Here is a 14,501-nt window from a genome sequence, read left to right on the forward strand (position 1 = left end):
TCTTTCTTGATGGCTGAGGAAAGGGCAATACACCTTCCTCTAAGGATCGCCTTGTGGGCAGCCCACAAAGTGGTGACGGAAACGTCCGGAGTGTCATTTTCAGCAAAGTAATGCTGCAGGGTCGCCTCCAACTCCAGTTTCGAGGGGGCATGTTGTAGGAGGAAGTCATTTAGCCTCCAATTATAGGGCCGGCAGAAGGGGGCATTTAAGTTTAATGAGAGTGTGATGGGGGCGTGTTCTGACCAGGATATGGGCAGTACACTAGCCGATTCCGTGATACGCAATGCGTTGTTTACAAAAAAGTAATCTATACGCGTATGGGTACGGTGTGGGGCTGAGTAAAATGTATATTGGCGGTCGCCCAGATGTAAGGCCCGCCAGGCATTGAAAAGCACGTGTCTCCTAGTTAGCTGGCGAAATAGCTTGGAGTCCCTAAGGGCCTGGGTCTGTGATGTTCGGGTACTCGCCACCAGGCGGTCCCAGGTGGCAGAGTGAGCCACCTGGGACCAAGTGTCCCATGGTTCAGCCCAGGATGTTGCCAGGGGGAGCTGCGGGGTGGGTATCAGGGGGGCATCCCCATGGGGAGGTAGACGGGTCTGTGCCATCTGGGCATAGGAGTGGAGGGTTTGATGGGCTGCCACATGTGCCCCGGAATGGCTGAGCTCTCTGGAGCGTGAGGCCCTCTGGGCCTGTGGTTCGATCCCGGGCCAAAAATGGGGGGGAAACAAGGATCACCACTCGTGCCAGGCCTCGCCATCGCAGGGAGGTGCATTGGGCTCGGCAGAGCCGGGAAGTCCATGAGCGTGTCCAGGAGAGAGGGGGGCATAGAGTCGGTGTCTTGTGCCGTGCGCAGCAGCCTGGGGGTGTCCTCCGCGCACTGCGTGAACTGAGACTGTGTTGCGGCCTGCTCACTGCATGGCGCGGGTCGTAGAGGGGGCGTTGGCGGTTACTCACCGCTTGCTGGCACCCATCGGGGTCCAGTGTCACTGGCGGGAATGCCGATGGATCTTGGGGAGCCCGCGGCAGCTGAGGATCCTGCGAGATTGGCGGTGGATGGACTTGACGGCGAGGCCTCGGTGTCCGGCGCCATCTTGCTGTGTCCACCCGGTGGCATGTCAGGCACCCTGAAATAGTCCCTGAAGGACGAGGAGGCTCTGGGAGGCTGTAGGGACGATTCTCTGGCTGAGGAGGCTTGAGTGGTGTGGGTGGAGCTCCATGGAGCAGCAGAGATTTCCCCCAAAATCTGCCTATTTGCTGCGGGCTGGTGGAGAGCTCTCAGGCAGAGCGTCCATCCAGGTCGGGTTTCGGTCACACCCCCCAATTGCTTACACTTCTTATTGCATTCCTTGTAGTGTTAGAATGCTGATGGTGACCAAACCCCTTCTTAAATTGTTTAATGGCCATTTTTACGGTTTTGCCACCCAGGTTTAACCTTCGCTCTTCTATATTTATTGCCTATTGGAATGCACTGTGTGATACTACTTTTGTTTAATATGCTACGAAAGTATACCCATTTTTCTTCCGTGTTCAGTGTTTCTAGGATTTGGTGCCTTGTAGTACTGAACGCAGTTCAGAAAAATTGGCTCATTTTGATATTTTTGAGTTATTAGTGGTACCCTTGTGCCTCCCCCCCTTCTTTTTTTTTTTTTTGTAATGATTTATCCCTAAATGTAACATTGTTCTGCTGAGAGCGGTCTTCTAAATCGGCAATTTTATTTCAAAGGCATTAAATCTCACTTTCTTGGTCAGTATAGGCGTCAACTAGCTCATTATGTGCGGTGTACAGATCCACCATTTTGGTCCCCGGTTCTTGAATTTCATCCCTTGGTCCACTCTGCTGTTAATAAATTGTGAACATAACCGGAAAGCCATGAGGCCCTCGAAGGGTCAGTTTCCTCCCTTTCCTGTAACTGTGCACTGTACACGGGCGATTGGTGCTTTCTGGGCCTTCCGTCATTGGGCATCTGTGTCTTAAATCTGCAAGGTGGCTACCTTGTCATCTGTGCGCACCTTTACTAAATTTTTACAAGATGGATGTCCTGGTGTCTTTGGATGTGTTTAGGCCGCAATGTTTTTTTGCAGACGTTTCGGTTTGAAGTTTGTATCTATTCTCGTTGGGCTCTTGTGATCCTGTTGAGCTCCTGTTGCCCTACTCCTGTAGGTGGTGATGTAACCCTATGGTCGAGATTTGAAGATGCTGTGTCCATCATTGAACTTGAAGAAAGGGATTTTTAGCAAGTAACAAAATCCTGAGGGGGTTTTATTTTATTTTTTTGTACTTGCAGAAAATGTACTTGTACCATGTTCCCGTGTGGGTTGTTTTTATTTTAATTTTTCTTTCAGCAAGTCTCCGGCCTTTTTTTTATTCCTTTTAGTCTTTTTCAGCTTGTGTTTTTTAAAGTGGTTCAAAAACCTGTACTGCATCTGCGACCCCCCCCCCCCCCCTTTCCTTAGGATTCAGTGATGTGCACAAGCGCAGTGACTCCCGCTTCTGTATCTCTCCTCATTGGACTGATTGATAGCAGCTGGGGGGGGATTGCTGTCTATCAAATCCAGTGGCAGGGCAGAGTCCGGCTGTCTGTGTCAATGGACGCAGCAGTGGGCACGGGAGTGAGAACACACTGGTTCTGCTTCAGGGAAATCTGCTTTCTCTGGGGGCACCTGATAGAGATGGGGCCTGGAGAGCCCGCGGGGGACCCCAGAAGAAGAGGATTGGGGCTGCTCTGTGCAAAACAATTGCACAGAGCAGGTAAATGTGGGCGTGTGTGTATTCTTATGTGTTTGTGTGTGTGTGTGTGTGTGTGTGTGTGTGTGGTTTTTTTTTCCCCCAGTATCTTGTACCAGAAATGTGAGAAGCGGGAATTGAGCTTTAAAATGGGAGTGCGGGATTAAAAATTGTTGTAGGTCTTTTTCAAGATAACTTAAGATGACTTTGGTTTCTATTCTTTAGTGTGAAATTAAGATCGCCCAGCCAAAAGAAGTTTATCAGCAGCAGTATGGTGGTCGAGGAGGTTTTGGTGGAAGAGGAGCACGAGGTGGAAAAGGTAACTTTAAAAATTGGCACGCTTTATAGGTTTATCAAAGCACTGAATTTAATGACTGCACCAAGCAGCAAAACATTTTTTGGAGGATACTTGTGTTTTTATAGCTGTCCATGTCCCATTGGAGAAGTCATACTGTGCCTGTTGTAGCAGCACACCCTGGGATAGGAAGATTCAGTGCTTTAAACCCTTTGTTTTTTTTCTTTTCTTTAATTATATTGCTACGTTCAGGTGAATGCATACTGCCCAGGCATAACCCTTCCCAGCTCAGCTAAGCCTCAAATTTTAGTTGGTGTCTTTAGGTGATGGATGGGCCTACAGACATCTCTGAAGAGATTTTCGTAGTCTGTAGTTCTACTCAAATTGCCTATTATGTATGTTCCTGCTAGAGGAAGAGTCTTCATCATCCAGATGAGTCACCTGAGGCTAAGAGTACCTTGACCCCACATGCAAAAGTAGATTTTGGCTGTAGGCAGCAATCTACAGGGTTCTCTGTGACATTGTATTCAGGGTGCTGTGCAGGTCAGTGACAGTGACCTTAAAGGGAGCTGTGATGGGTGAAGACTGGGCCTTCTAGCCATTGCTACAGTGATTGGAGAGTGACTCTGTGATTAAATGTTCGGCATTCCTCTTATGCTCTCTGGTGCTTGGAGCACTGTAGGCTGTGAACTGTGCAAGATCAGAGCAAAACACTGCAAAAGCCGCTTTCAGGACGGTCGATAGGATGTGAAGACATCCTTCATGCAATTTTTAGTTCTCCAGCTTTAAAATGTGATTGAAAGCTCATGGGCACAGCAAAATTTCAGCTATAAACCAACATGGCCCTTGCACGGCCACAGCACACCTTCACTATTCCTACGCAAGTATTAGAACACTTTGTTGGGATGAATGCAACCTGGGTGTCTGACCTTGGCTGACACACTTTTTCAGCTCTTCTGACTCGGCAAGTTAGGCCATTTATGCAGGCAGAGGTGGGGGGGAGGGGCAGGCTTCCAAATCCCTTAGCATGCCTGCAGTTTACCCTCTAATCTCTCTTCGAAAGGGTAAAATTTGTTCTGCATAAGTTATCTGGTGTTTCAGGAGCAAACTCCTCGTCCCGTCGTGTCACTCATTCACAGTGCTCTGTGAATGGAGATCTATAAGTCCCGACGGTCTAGTAAACAATAACGGTGCCTAGATTGTGAATAGAGAATCATGTAGCTGCCCCTTTTTAAAAGAGTGTAAAATTGAATGATGTGGTAAAACAAAGGTAAAGGTGTTGGCTCTATACAACAACACATAGATAGTGATAAAACATATCAAATGGTGCATAAAAAGACAAGTGCATGATCAAAAGTAAACTGATTAAAGTCCATTGTGACAATCCCAACACCATAGAAACCTAGATTCCTGTATCTTCAAATTAAATACTTCACCACGAGTGCTAATGCGGTAGATGGCTAACTAATCAAAGGTGTGTTTGACCACTTCTTTTTAGGGTAGGTTAAAAATGCACTTTATTTGGATAAGCCAGATAGATCCTTGGTTTGCATCTCTCAACTTTGGCACTCCCTCTGGCCTAGGCTGGGGATGTGGAAGACAAGACCCCACCACGGACACAATGCTTTATGGTGTAGTACATTTATTTAAATAGGAGCGGGGTAGTCATCATTTCCAAGTCCCATACAACCATCTAGTATATCCAGAACGAGGCATGAATCACATGCCGATTCAAGCCTGATATATCCATCCGCACATGCTGTAGACACCTTTAGTGCCAGGATTGGCAGTAACATGCGAGTTGAACTTGTGCTTCATTTTTAAACCCTCTTTAAATAAACGTACTACACCATAAAAGCTTTTTTTTTTTTTTTGTCCCTGGTGGAGTCTGTCTTCCACATCCCCAGCCTAGGCCAGAGGGAGTTCCAAAGCAGAGATGTATCTGGATTATCCAAAACGCATTTTTTACCTACCCTAAAAAGTCATCACCTTTGGGGAGTTGCCATCTACCTCATGAGAACTTGTGGGAAAGCATTTATTTGAAGCTGCATCAAACTAGAAGATTTGTTTTATGGTAGTGTTTGTAACAATGGACTTTAATCAGTTTGCTATTGATCATGCACATGGTTTATTATGCACCATTTTTAATGTTTTATCACAATCTGTGTTGTATAGCGCCAGCACGTTTTACCTTTTTTTGTTTTGCCACAAGTCCTGACAGCCTTGGCAGCTGTGAGCGCTGAGGTAGTTCATGGATTTTTCCTTTCCGAGGTGCATCGACTACACTGACTGGTCTGCAGGAGTCTTGCATTGCACTAGCGATCTTCTGATCGCTATTGCAAGTTTTTACATGCTCCTACTAAAATAATAAATGCACATTTCTTTATACATCACAGGACAGAGCTGGGCTATTATTTCTTACCTACTGGGTTATACTCCAGGTAAACCACTAGTAAACCAAAGGTCTTTAGACAGGAAGTGATCCCCTATATAACCCCTCCCATACAGGAAGTACTTCAGTTTTTTTTTACCAGTGTCTGCAAGGTAGATTTTTTTTGTCCAGGTCTTGAAGTCCCAGTAGGGTTCTAAAATGAATCCAAGGGATTGACTGATCAGATCCATTTGAAACAAGCTTATATGCTAAGATAAATGGTACCCGAGCCTCGCAAAGAAGATGCAAGGACCCTGGAAGGTTTTGCCTGTAATGCGACCTCTGGGCACTGGACCCTGCGTAGTGCAATCCTGGATACCGCAGAGCTAAGGCATTCCTGCAGGGTGCAGTACAGGTCCAAGGGAGTGGACCCTAAAACATGAAAAGGGTACCCAGTCCTTGAAGGTCCTCAAATGACAGGAACCCGCCGTGATGGATGAAGATTGGGCTCTTTTTTTTTTTAAGGTTGACCTGCGCCTGTACAGGTAAGTGAAATCCACCCCTTATGTACTTATTGTGGGGTGCCCCATGTGTGTAACAATCTGACAATCCTAGCTAAGGTTGGATACCTGTGTAGCGGTGATCACGGGGGGGGGGGGGTTGGGCTGACTGTTGGAAAGAGTAGCTTTCTTGTCTTTTTTGGCTGGTCCGTGCATGAACACTTGTTGCGTACACAGGACCGTGACCGTGCAGTGTGTCTGGCGCACCACCATCTAATTTAACCTGAGAGTGGCTGACATGCGGCACTTCCAGGGGACAGATGTGGGGGACACAGAGCAGGCTCTGAACATCTTTCACATTTAGAAGTTCATTCCTCCTTACCCGGGTCACGTGAGTCACCAGGTGTTTGGCAAGCTAAAGAGCTTTGCAGGATTGTTGCATTGGGCCTGGTGAGCCCTATTAAAGGGTCTCCATTGTGAGGGAAAAATACTAAATCCAGGTACTCCCTTTTTTGTGGCTTGCAATGTCTTTAAAAAAGAGGAGCAGGGCTAACCCTACAGAGAAGGGCACACCTATGTTGTCAGTAGCTTCTGAGGCGCCTAGTCGAAAACCTAGTGTTGTATCCCCTGCTGTTTCAGCCTTTATCACCAGGGATGAATTGTCCTCAGCCCTAGCCGGGTTAGTATTTCTGGAATGATTGCCTCCATCCTGCAGGGTGGCACAAAGCATTACAGATCCTCTTCCTCATCCCATTCCTGCTCCAAACTAGGAGGCTCAGGGGAGGGTGAAGAGCTAGATGCTAAGGACTTGGGAGATGGCCCAGCAGATGAGTCTGCCTCTGAGGAATCTGGGACAGATGTCCGGTTAGTATCTGCCTCAGTCACAGACGATTTTGATCCAGACTCTTACCAAGATGGTTTGTTCTGCCTTTAATTTACCTCCTGCAGTGGTTTCTGATTCTCCCTTGTCCTCTTTGGAGTCCCTGAAGCCTCCTCAGGCTGCACAGGTTTTCCCCATGCACCTGCTGTTGGAACAGACAGTGTATGCTGACAGGATTTTTGTTCCTCTTAAGAGGTTTTCCCTTTTAGATCCCAAAGAGGAAAAGTTTGTTAGAAAATGGAGCATGCCAGCCGTAGATGCGGCAGTCCCTTCCTTTTAAACAAGAACTTAAAGGAGTTGTAAATAAATAAAAAAATTTAGGCTGAAATGACTGTATACAGGGTGCAGAGACATAATAGTTAACTAATTTCTTTTAAAAAAGATTAAAAATGGATAAAAATCAATCATATAATGTACCTGTAGTTTCTAGTTTCGTTTTTGCATGTTCCTGCCTCTCTGCTGTACAGAGCCACAAAGCAGTAATGGTTTGGAAAATGAAACTGATCCAAAGGGGATGTGCTGTGGGGTTTTAGACACACAGTAATCACACATCCTTGAAGTTAGTGACCACAGAGAGAAAGCTCCCAGCACTGTGGTTATCAGGAAACAGACAACCAGGAAGTGTGGGGATCCGAGAAGAATTACAGCAACTTGAGAGCAAAAACGAACAATGAGGACATGAAAACAGCAATGCAATGTAAAGGAAGCTATTAAGTTTAAAAAACATAATTATTTTACAGACCCTTTAACTGGTCAGACCCTGTTGACAAGAAACTGGAGTCATTATCAGACTTCCCTTTTGGCCAGTTAAGCTATTCAGCCAGCTGTCGCAGCAATTGGAGTCTGCCAGTCCCTAAAGGATCAGGTTAGGTCTAACCAGGGGGATGATCTTGTTGTAAATTGAGCAGATAGTCCTCGAGCACTGTGTTTTGCTGTAGATGCCTTAATCGATTCTATACATCAAGTCTCTTGCCTGTCTGTACACATGCGCAGACTTGTGTGGCTTAAAGGGGTTGTAAAGGTAAAAAAAAAAATTCCTAAATAGCTTCCTTTACGTTAGTGCAGTCCTCCTTTACTCACCTCATCCTTCGATTTTGCTTTTAAATGTCCTTATTTCTTCTGAGAAATCCTCACTTCCTGTTCTTCTGTCTGTAACTCCACACAGTAATGCAAGAGTGTCATGCTCGCCCCCTAACACAGCTCCTTTCTCTATCTGCAACGTAGAGAACGTCCTGCTCGCCCCTCAAGGAAAGGGGCGAGCCTGACACTCCACACCAGGGAGAAAGCCTTGCATTACTGTGTGGAGTTACAGACAGAAGAACAGGAAGTGAGGATTTCTCAGAAGAATCAAGGACATTTAAAAGCAAAATCGAAGGAGGACTGCACTAAGGTAAAGGAATTTTTTTTTTTTTTTTTACCTTTACAACCCCTTTAAGAACAGCCAAGCTTCCCTGTAAGAAGTTATTGGCAGGGTTCCACTTCCATGGGAAACATTTGGTGATCTGGACAAGTACATCCAAAAGATTTCCAGAGGAAAGTTCTTTACTTCCGATAAAGAGAAGGACAAGGTGTTTTTTTCGTTTTAAAGCCTTTCTGTGACTTCCTCTGGTATTTCAGCGACCAAGGCAGTTCCGCCGTCAACAGAACAATAGAGCCAGGGGCATGTCGCAGGGCCAGAAAAAAACTCCAGAACTCTTCTAAACCCGGCACCAAGCCCACCTTTTGAGGGGATGGCTCCACTCTATCAGGTGGGGGGAAGGCTGCTTAAACTTGCGGACATCTGGAGAACGGTGGTGCAGGACGAGTGGGTCACTTGAACAGTGTACCATGGTTGCAAGCTGATCCAATCCTTCAGGATGGAGTCAGTCCGCTCTGCAGTAACCTCGCTCCAGATGGGGAACTTGTTGGCCTCCATCGATTATCAAGGACGCGTATTTGCACGTACCTATCTTTCAGCCTCATCAGTGGTTCCTGCCATTTGCAGTAGAGAAACACCAGTTCCAGTTTGTGGCTCTGCCCGTCAGGCTTGCCACAGCACCTCTGGTGTTTTACAATGATCCTAGCGCCTGTACTGGGCCTTTTAAGGGCCCAGGGAATCTTGGAGCTCAGATACTTGGAGAACCTCCTGCTCAGAGATCACTCACTACATACAGGCCCTGGAACACAGTGTAGCATGCACAGTGTGGCATTTAGAAAACCTGGGCTGGGTCATAAATACTGAAAAGTCAGCCTTGAGACTAAAGTCTCTCAAGTCTAGGTCTGATCCTGGATACAGTCAAGGCAAAGGTATTTCTCTTGTGTTTATGGACGGACACCGCAGAATCACATAATAGGGTATTTCCATTCTATCAGGAGAGGACTACGCAGAAATCATTGTTAACGTGTTAATACAACCTTAAACTGTACAGATCTGGCTCCCTATGGGCCCTTTTTTTTTTATGCTTTTTCGTAAGCTTTTTGGAATCTTTTTTTTCTTTCTCTCTGCGATCCTGAGATCTGCTATCAACTGCCGACTGGGCGACAGGCTGGACATCCGTTCCTTTGTAGTCACCCCAGTTTCGGCCAGCGAGCATGTGCAGGCCTCTAGCTACGTGCTGGGTCGGCCACGACATGCCCCATTTTGCTCCAGGGGTGGCCGGTGAGCTTCCCACTCCGGGCTAATTACTGTCTGTCACAGTGTGCCGGGCCGGCAGCTACCTCCGTACTGCTCAGGTGATGGGGATGGATAAGTACGACCCCCCCTCCCCCCGCACGCGCTTCGGTGAGGTGGAATGGCTGATAATTCCCTGGGAGGTCGATCGGGGGTCCCTTTCACCCTGCCTTTCTTCTCTCCCTCCCATCCCTCCTCCTCATGCCTCGGAGGGCCTGCTGCGATCCGGGTTTTCCTCATCTGGGGGATTTCCTGACGTCCTTGGACATCAAGGATGCGTACTTGCATGTCCCCATATTTGTGGGACATCAAACTACCAGTTTGTGGCTCTTCCCTTTAGCCTGGCCTCAGCGCCAAGGGTGTTTACCAAGGTCCTCGCCCCGGTCCTAGCTTTGCTGAGACAGCGAGGTATCGCTATAGTGCGGTACCTGGACGACCTTCTGAGAGCTGCTTCAAGCTCAGAATTAGAGGTGCATGTGGCAATTGCCATCCAGACCCTTCAAGATTTCGGTTGGGTCCTGAACTTTCTGTGTTGGTGCCGTCTCGGCGCCTACAATACCTGGGTCTGGTCCTGGATTCCCTAGAGGCAAAAGTTTTTCTTCCCTCGGACAAACAGAACTTTGCAGGAAGCGGTGAGGCTGCTGACTTCCCGCAAATGGTCGTCGCTGTGTTTTTGCATGCGAGTCTTGGGCCTCATAGTGGCCTCCATCGAGGCGGTTCCATATGCTCAATTTCACACTCGTGCCTTGCAGAAGGAAATTCTGCCAAAATGGGACAAGTCTCTGTTGTCCCTGGATTGCCAGATCAAAGTGGACAGGGGAGGTCAAGGCCTCCCTGGTCTGGTGGCTGAGGTCTCTGACCCTGCAGGCTGGAAAGTCATTTCTCCCCCTTCAGTGGACAGTGATCACGACAGACGCCAGTCTGACCGGTTGGGGAGGCGTTTGGGGTGTCCAGTCGGCTCAGGCTTCCGATCAACGTGCTGGAGCTTTGGGCGATCAGGCATTGCATCTCTTGGTGGTCTCAGAGCCTTCAGGGGTTTACGTGGCTTTGTGACTCAATTGAAAGGTGTTGAGGTTTGTGGCGCGGTCAAGAGACCCCTGGGCCAACACAACATATCGGCTGCTTTACACCTTTCCCCCACTGAAACTATTGCCTTGTCTGCTTCGCAGGGTGCAGACCAAGCGAATCCCGATGCTTCTAATTGCTCCAGATTGGTCTCGCCGTCCCTGGTATGCCAACCTAGTGCGTCTGGTGGCGGATGTTTCGTGGCGACTACCGCTGCGAGAGGACCTTCTGTCGCAAGGTCCCATTCTTCATCCTGCTTTACAGTCGCTGGCTTTAATGATGTGGCTATTGAGAGCCAGGTGTTGAGGGCCCGCAGCCTGTCGGATGCAGTCATTGCTACCATGCTGAGAGCACAGAAGTCTTCCTCTAGGAAAATGTATCATCTTATTTGGAAGGCCTACATCTCTGTGTGAGGAACTGAAATGGCGTTCTCGGGTGTACTCGGTCTCCAGGATTCTGCTGTTTTTTACAGGGTGGTGTGGACCAAAGACTTGCTTTGAGTTTGCTTTCTGCCCTGGCCGTCCCTTTTTTTTTTTTTCAACGGCTTTTGGTGGCGCAGTCCCCGGTGAGTACGTTTTGTACAAGGGGGTTCGACATGTGGCCCCTCCGGTGCGTCCACCTCTGCCGCTGTGGGACTTGAACTTGGTCCTCTCGGTACTTCAGAAACCAGTTTGAAAATATTCGGGAGATTCCTTTTGTTGACTCTCTCAAAAGGTGGCCTTTTTGGTGGCTATTACGTCAGACGGGTTTCTGAGCTGGCGGCCTTGTCTTGCAAGGCTCCTTATCTGATCCTCCACTGCAGTCTTTGTTTCTTCCTAAGGTCGTTTTGGCTTTTCATCTCAATGAGGACATTGTACTTCCGTCCTTGTGCCCTCGACCATCGCATCCAAAAGAGGCTGCTTTACATTCCTTGGATGCGGTTCGAGCGTTGCGGGTGTACCTGTTTGCTACGGCTTTGTTCCGGAAGTCGGACTCCCTGTCTCGGCGGCTGGTCCTAAGAAGGGTATGGCATTCTCATCGAACACCATCTCTAGGTGAATTAGACAAGTCGTACTTCAGGCCTATGCCATACATGGACGGGCACCTCCTTTTCCTGTCACGGCCCATTCTACCCAAGCGATAGGTGCCTCCTGTGCTTTCCGACATCAGGCGTCGCTCTCCCAGGCGTGTAAGGCGGCGACTTGGTAGTCTATTCACACTTTGACAAAATTCTACAAGGTTGATGTGAGTGCGTCTTTAAATGCTAGCTTCGGCCGCAAGGTTTTGCAGGCGGCCGTGTTAGCTTGCATCTCCTCTGTTGAGGAGCTCTTGTTATGTTTGGGGTGAAGTTTGTTTTGATTGCTGTTCCCACCCCTCGTTTTTCTGACACTGCTTGCCCATCAATATCCTGGAGTTATGGGTTGTACGTCTGGCCCTACGGTCCTGGACGGTGAAGCTTCAGGACTGCCCCATCTGGGTTTAGTGCGACAATGCCACTGCAGTGGCATATATTAATCACCAGGGTGGTACCAGGAGCCGTTCAACTCAGGAGGTGAACCACATATTAACCTGGGCAGAGGGACATTTGCCAGTTCTATCGGCAGTCAATATCCCGGGTTTAGAGAACTGTAAGGCAGATTATCTCCGCCGCCAGCAGATCTGCCTGGGGGGAATGGTCCCTACACCCGAACATGTTTTAGGAAATCTGTTATCTGGTAACACCGTGTACACCCTGGGACACAGACGGGTCAGCCGCTTGATCTCCACATAGCCCACAACACTGTTGTTCATTGTGGGCACCGTTTATCAAGGCCCCACCTGCTAGGCCTATTTGTGCTTGCCGTTGCTGACATCTGTTGTCCCAGTGGGCTCAGGACCATATATGCTAGCATAATTGATGTTCACACCCTCCTGTGGCGCTCGTTTTCAAGTCTGCGATTTATGCTCTGACCTTGTGGTCATTTCAAGATCTAGGTCCATGGAAACCTTTGTTCAGGTTCTTTAATGATCTTGACCTCTCCCTGCTCTTTGGCGTATATGCCTTATGGATGCATCCGCTGGAGGACCATCTGTCATATAAATTTTCTGTTCTTTGTCACTCATGTATTCCTCGTCTTCGTCCTGAAGAAGCCCCACGGCGAAACGTGGGTTGGCGACTTCTGAGGATTGTGCATACAGTGGTCATTTGTTGTAAATTATATTGCTCTATTATTGTTTGTAATTTAATATGCTATTAAAATATTTTTTATTATACTTCCTTGGCCTGAAAGTCTGACCATCAATGTCTACCTTAGGTGTTGTTCCCCTTTTAATATATTTACAGATGTGGCCCATGTGAGTGCTATCCTCGTGTATTCATCATTTCCTTCTCTCTTTTCTTTTCCTTTTTTCTCTGGATCTCTGCTTTTTCGTTTTTCCTTTCCCTTTCCCCTTTTTCTCTTTTTTTTCTTCTCCCCCCCCCCCCCCTCCTCTCTATCCCCCCTTCTTTTTGATTCTTCCACATTTTGTTGCGCAGGATTCGGAGAGAGGGGGTTCCAGTCATCCTGGTGGCCCCAGCCTTGCCCAGAAGGCCCTGGTTCTGTGAGATTGCAATGGACGTTTCTGCTCCACTCCGATCTACTGTCTAAATTTGACGTTGTGTCATCTCGGGACAGGTAGTGTCTACCCTAGTGAATGCCAGAAAAACGGTCACTAGGAATATCTATTATAAGGTCTGGAAGACTTGTATTGCTTGGTTTGAAGCCAGAAAATGGCATATTTGGAAATATGTGATGTGGAGAATTCTCTTTTCTACAGTTGGCTGTGGAAATCAGATTGCCTTTGAGTACAATCTGGGATCAGATTTTGGCCTTGTCGGTATTCTTCCAAAGGCCCTTAGCCTCCCATTCACTGATCCAAAACTTTATGCAGGAGGTAACTCGTTTGCCATTAGGTCACCTATGTGTCCTTGGGTATTAAACCTGGTACTGTGTTACAGAAACAACCGTTTGAGCCTATCAAGGAAGCTGGCCTCGGCTAGAAGGGTGTTGAATTTGGCAGCCCTTTCGTGCAAGTTACCATTCTTGATCCTTCACCATGACAGGGTTGTGTTACGACATGTTCCATTTTCTTGATCATACATCACGGGACACAGTCTTAATTACTTAATGGGTTATGTAGTCACCACAGGTGATTGGACACGGACAAACCCAATTAAAATTGAGTTCCTCCCTTATATAACCCCTCCGAAATGGAGAGTACCTCAGTTTTTTTTCACCAGTGTTTAAAGCGGAGGTTCACCCTTAGAGAGCACATTTTCCCCTTAGATTAATGCTCGTTTTGTCTAGGGGAATCGGCTAGTTGTTTTAAAATATGATCCGTACTTACCGTTTACGAGATGCATCCTCTCCGTCGCTTCCGGGTATGGGCTGCGGGAATGGGCGTTCCTTCTTGATTGACAGTCTTCCGAGAGGCTTCCGACGGTCGCATCCATCGCGTCACGATTTTCCGAAAGAAGCCGAACGTCGGTGTGCAGGCGCAGTATAGAGCCGCACCGACGTTCGGCTTCTTTCGGCTACGAGTGACGCGATGGATGCGACCCTCGGAAGCCTCTCGGAAGACTGTCAATCAAGAAGGAACGCCCGGCTACCCCCCCCCCCCCCCCCGGGACACACTACACCTCTAAGGCTGCAAGGCTTCTAAACCCTCCGGTCTGCCCTTTGTTGGACAGTGCAGTGTGGTTGCCTGGTGACGGAATCTGCTTTTCCTCCAGGTTCTCTCCACCTGTTTTTTACCTTGTTGGTCCCGGTTTTTGCTTTTCTGCTCTTACTTTCAGAACCAGCAATTTATTACCATTGTGGCCCCCTCACATCATTAGGAGATCTTCTTTTCTCCTCTCATTGGGCTTACCAACTTATCACTTGGTACCTCTCTACCTGTGATTCCAATGATCTTTGATGGATGCGGATGGCCACCAACCCAATTGACACATGCAAGTAGCAATACCTTCTTGTCATAAAATCTCAAAACTCGTCCTGAAGAAGCCGTAAGGCGAAAC

The 14,501-nt window shown here is 47.9% G+C and overlaps 1 protein-coding gene across 5 annotated transcripts in view; it reads left to right on the top strand.

Annotated features, from left to right (window-relative positions):
* HNRNPAB (heterogeneous nuclear ribonucleoprotein A/B) overlaps positions 1 to 14,501 on the top strand; it is a 140,047-nt gene that overhangs the window by 83,387 nt on the left and 42,159 nt on the right. For all 5 annotated transcript variants that reach the window (XM_040344793.1, XM_040344795.1, XM_040344797.1 and 2 more), the window contains exon 6: positions 2,951 to 3,044. In XM_040344793.1, the coding sequence (XP_040200727.1) occupies positions 2,951 to 3,044 (94 nt within the window). The remainder of the gene's footprint in view (positions 1 to 2,950; positions 3,045 to 14,501) is intronic.

This window comes from Rana temporaria, chromosome 3, assembly GCF_905171775.1.
Source record: "Rana temporaria chromosome 3, aRanTem1.1, whole genome shotgun sequence".
Classification (NCBI taxonomy): Eukaryota; Metazoa; Chordata; class Amphibia; order Anura; family Ranidae; genus Rana; species Rana temporaria.